This window comes from Apteryx rowi, unplaced genomic scaffold, assembly GCF_003343035.1.
Source record: "Apteryx rowi isolate R43461 unplaced genomic scaffold, aptRow1 scaffold_1452, whole genome shotgun sequence".
Taxonomy (NCBI): domain Eukaryota; kingdom Metazoa; phylum Chordata; class Aves; order Apterygiformes; family Apterygidae; genus Apteryx; species Apteryx rowi.
The window spans coordinates 35,905-39,822 of NW_020447700.1; the positions used below are offsets into that span (position 1 = coordinate 35,905).

The following is a 3,918-nucleotide window of genomic DNA, read 5'->3' on the forward strand; positions in this document are numbered from 1 at the left end:
TGTCCCCAGGCTGTTCCCCATCCCTGTCCCCATCCCTTGTCCCCAGGCCAGTTCCCCTGTCCCCAACCCTGTCCCCAGGCTAGTTCCCTTGTCTCCAGGCTGTTCCCCATCTCTGTCCCCATCCCTTGTCCCCAGGCCAGTTCCCTTGTTTCCAGGCTGTTCCCCATCCCTGTCCCCAGACCAGTTGCCCTGTCCCCAACCCTGTCCCCATCCCTGTCCCCAGGCATCCTCCCCGACGTCTACAACCCCCCGTCCGGTTTCTGCTGGGACCAGCTCTGCTCTGACCCCCCCGTGGTGGACGGGGACAGCGAGGAGAACAACGTGGACACCATCGTCACCACCTTCCTGGGGATCGCAACTGACCAGGTGAGCAGCCCCGGACGCCTGGGCCCTTCCCCGGGCCTCGGGGTGCCCGGACGCCTGGGCTCTGGGCCCGGGGGTGCTAACCGGTCCCTCCCCAGGCCAAGCAGTACCGCACCAACCACATCATCATGACGATGGGCTCCGACTTCCAGTACGAGAACGCCAACCTGTGGTTCAAGAACATGGACAAGCTGATCGCCCACGTCAACGCCCGGGTGAGCGGGGTCCCCCGTGTCACCTCCCGTCCCCTGGGCCTCCCCCGATGTCCCGTCCCCCCTCTGCTCCATCCCCGACAGCTCACCCCATGCCCGTCTTCTCCAGCAAGCCAACGGCAGCCGCGTCCACGTGCTCTACTCCACCCCGTCCTGCTACCTGTGGGAGCTGCACCGGGCCAACCTGTCCTGGTGAGGTCGGGGACGGAGAGGGAGCCCAGGCGTCCGGGGGGCCCCTGGGGAGAGAGGAGCGGGCGGGCACGGACGCGGCCTGAGTGTCCCGCAGGTCCCTGAAGACGGACGACTTCTTCCCCTACGCCGACGGTCCCCACCAGTTCTGGACGGGGTATTTCACCAGCCGGCCGGCCTTCAAGCGCTACGAGCGGCTCAGCAACAACTTCCTGCAGGTGGGTCGGGGTCCCGGCCCCGCGGCGCGGCCCGGACRCCTGGGCCCCTCTTCCTGACGTTCCCTTCCCCACCCGGCAGATCTGCAACCAGCTGGAGGCCGTGACGGGGCCGGCGGCACGGGAAGGGCCCTACGGGTCTGGGGACGGCTCCGTGCTCCGTAAGTGCCGGCGCTCGAAGCGCCCGCGGGCCCCTCCGCGCCGCCCTGACGCCCCTCCGCCCCCCCGGCAGGCGAAGCCGTGGCCGTGGCCCAGCACCACGACGCCGTGACCGGGACGGAGAAGCAGCACGTGGCCAACGACTACGCCAAGCAGCTGGCCGCGGGGTGGGAGGCCTGCCAGGTGAGGGTCCTGCGGCCGGTTCGGGGGGCGAGACGGCGTTTGGGGGGGGCAAGCGGGTGGCCAGGACTGTGACCGGCGTCTGGGGACAAAACCAGTGGCCATGGCATTGCCTGGGGGACAAGCTGGTGGCTGCATGACCGTGGCCAGAGGATGAGAGCCAGGGACAAGCCCGTGACTGYGGCCACGGTCTGGGGGACAGAGGGACGAGCCGATGTCCGTGGCCCCGGCTGCTTCTGGCCTCGTTTGCCGCCCCTCGTTACGGCACGGCCGGGGTGACGGGGCTGCGCCGCGACYGTCCCTTGCTCCCCGCAGGTCCTCGTCGCCAACGCCCTGGCCAGCATCAGCGGCATCAAGGAGAACTTCATCTTCTGCAACGCCCTCAACGTCAGCACGTGTCCCCTGACGGAGGCGGCCGGCCGCGTAAGGACCTCGGCGCCGGGGGCTGCGGCCGCGTTCGGGGGGGAGAACCGGGGCGGAGGGGTTGTTGGGGGGGGCGGCGAGGCTGATGCAGCGCGTCCGTCTGTCTCCTCCAGTTCATCGTGATCCTCTACAACCCCCTGGGCCGCCGCGTGTCCTGGCCCGTGCGGCTGCCGGTGAACGGGGCGTCCTACGCGGTGACGGACCCCCAGGGCCAGCCCGTGCCCAGCGAGGTGAGCCGAGACCCGTCCCCCGGGCTGCCCCCGGCCTCGCGACCCCCCCTCTGACGCCTCCCTGCCCCCCTCCCCAGGTCGTCCCCGTCTCCCGCTTCACCCACCGGCTGCGGCGGGACCGAGGCAACGCCACGCGGGAGCTCATCTTCCAGGCCTCGGCGCCCGCCGTGGGCTTCAGCACCTTCACGGTCTCCCGGCTGGGCCGCGGGGACCCCCACGCGCGCCTGGCCCGGCCCCCGGTGTCCCTGCGGGCCCGGGAGATCCAGAACGAGGTACGGCCCTGCTGGGGAGGGACGCGGCCCCCAGGGAGGTGCGGGCTGGGCTCCGGGTCTTTCCCCGTGCGATGGTGGGTCCCAGAGGCTGGAGCCGGTCCCTTGGGCTTTTGCCAGCGTCTCGCCCCAAAACGCTGGGGAGAAAAACCATCGGTGTTGCTCCACCAGCGGAGCTGCGCCTCCGTGGCCCAGTTAAACCAGTTCTGGGGTGATTGGGCAAGCTGGAGGCCCTGGGAAGGGGTTGTCCAAGGGCCGAGCGGGGATGGGGGAGCGGGAAGCAACGGGAGAGAGATGCTCGACCCAGCGCCGTGTCCTCCCCGCAGCACGTCCGGGTGCTGTTCGACCCCCTCACCGGGCACCTCAAGGAGATCCAGAACCTGGACAAGAGCATCTCGCTGCCCGTCTTCCAGAGCTTCTACTGGTGGGTGCCAGCAGGGCCCCGGACGCCTGGCTTCCCGGCGCTAGGGCCCTCCCCACGGCRCGTGCTCCTCTCGCCCAGGTACAACGCGAGCACCGGGAATGAGGAGAATCCCCAGGCCTCGGGCGCCTACATCTTCCGGCCCAACCGGTCCGAGCCCTTCCCCGTCTCCGGCTCCAAGCAGGTCCCCACGTACCTGGTGAAGGTGGGTCGCGGGGCCGGGGGGCGTCCCCGGGGGTGTCCCCGGGACGGTGGCCCTGACGCCCCGCGTGTCCCTCGCAGAACGCCCTGGTGCAGGAGGTCTACCAGAACTTCTCCTCGTGGTGCTCCCAGGTGGTGCGTCTCTACGCGGGGCAGCCCTTCGTGGAGCTGGAGTGGACCGTGGGGCCCATCCCCGTGGCGTGAGTTCGGGGAGCCGCTCGGAGCGGCCGGGAACCGCCCCGGCAGCCCGGCTCACCTCTCGCCGCCTCTCAGGGACGGCTGGGGCAAGGAGATCATCAGCCGCTTTGAGACCACGCTGCAGACGAACGCCCGCTTCTACACCGACTCCAACGGGCGGCAGATCCTGGAGCGCAGGTCAGGGAGGTCGCAGGGCCATGCGCGGGGGCGGTGCGGGCGTTTGGCACGGTGACACCCCCCCGTATTTGGGCTCTACCTTGTCCCCTAGGCGCGACTACCGTCCCACGTGGAACCTGAGCCAGACGGAGCCGGTCGCGGGGAATTACTACCCTGTGAACAGCCGCATCTACATCAAGGCACTGGCCTCAGGGTGGTAGTGGGRGGGGCACCGCGGGCTGAGCCCGGGGCAGAGCTCGTCTCACGCATGGCCCTGTCCTCCTTGCTCTAGGACAAGAAGTTCCAGCTGACAGTGCTGACGGACCGGTCGCAGGGCGGCAGCAGCATCATCGATGGCTCCCTGGAGCTCATGGTGAGGAGGGGACAAGCRCGGTGGTCCCCGAGTTGGGGACAAACTGGGATTTTAACCGCCTCCCCCAACGACTCCAGGTCCATCGGCGGCTCCTGTACGACGACGCGCGGGGCGTGGGGGAGCCGCTGCAGGAGTCCGGGGCCGACAACAAGGGGCTGGTGGTGCGCGGCCGCCACCTCGTCCTCCTCGACACGGTGGAGTCGGCGGCCGACCAGCACCGGCCGCTGGCCCAGCAGGAGTTCATGGCGCCCTACGTGGTGCTGGCGCCCGGCGGGGGCTCGTCCTACCGCCACGGCCAGCCCAGCCTCCAGCAGGTGACGCGGGGACGG

The 3,918-nt window shown here is 70.1% G+C and overlaps 1 protein-coding gene across 1 annotated transcript in view; it reads left to right on the forward strand.

Annotated features, from left to right (window-relative positions):
- The window catches only part of MAN2B1 (mannosidase alpha class 2B member 1), a 9,752-nt gene that overhangs the window by 4,936 nt on the left and 898 nt on the right, over positions 1–3,918 (forward strand). The window contains exons 6-21 of the mRNA XM_026058313.1: positions 224–366; positions 462–578; positions 685–767; positions 862–982; positions 1,062–1,140; positions 1,212–1,321; positions 1,634–1,741; positions 1,855–1,971; positions 2,049–2,243; positions 2,567–2,664; positions 2,743–2,866; positions 2,944–3,062; positions 3,136–3,237; positions 3,329–3,416; positions 3,509–3,589; positions 3,667–3,912. Coding sequence (XP_025914098.1) covers positions 224–366; positions 462–578; positions 685–767; positions 862–982; positions 1,062–1,140; positions 1,212–1,321; positions 1,634–1,741; positions 1,855–1,971; positions 2,049–2,243; positions 2,567–2,664; positions 2,743–2,866; positions 2,944–3,062; positions 3,136–3,237; positions 3,329–3,416; positions 3,509–3,589; positions 3,667–3,912 — 1,931 coding nt within the window. The remainder of the gene's footprint in view (positions 1–223; positions 367–461; positions 579–684; positions 768–861; positions 983–1,061; positions 1,141–1,211; positions 1,322–1,633; positions 1,742–1,854; positions 1,972–2,048; positions 2,244–2,566; positions 2,665–2,742; positions 2,867–2,943; positions 3,063–3,135; positions 3,238–3,328; positions 3,417–3,508; positions 3,590–3,666; positions 3,913–3,918) is intronic.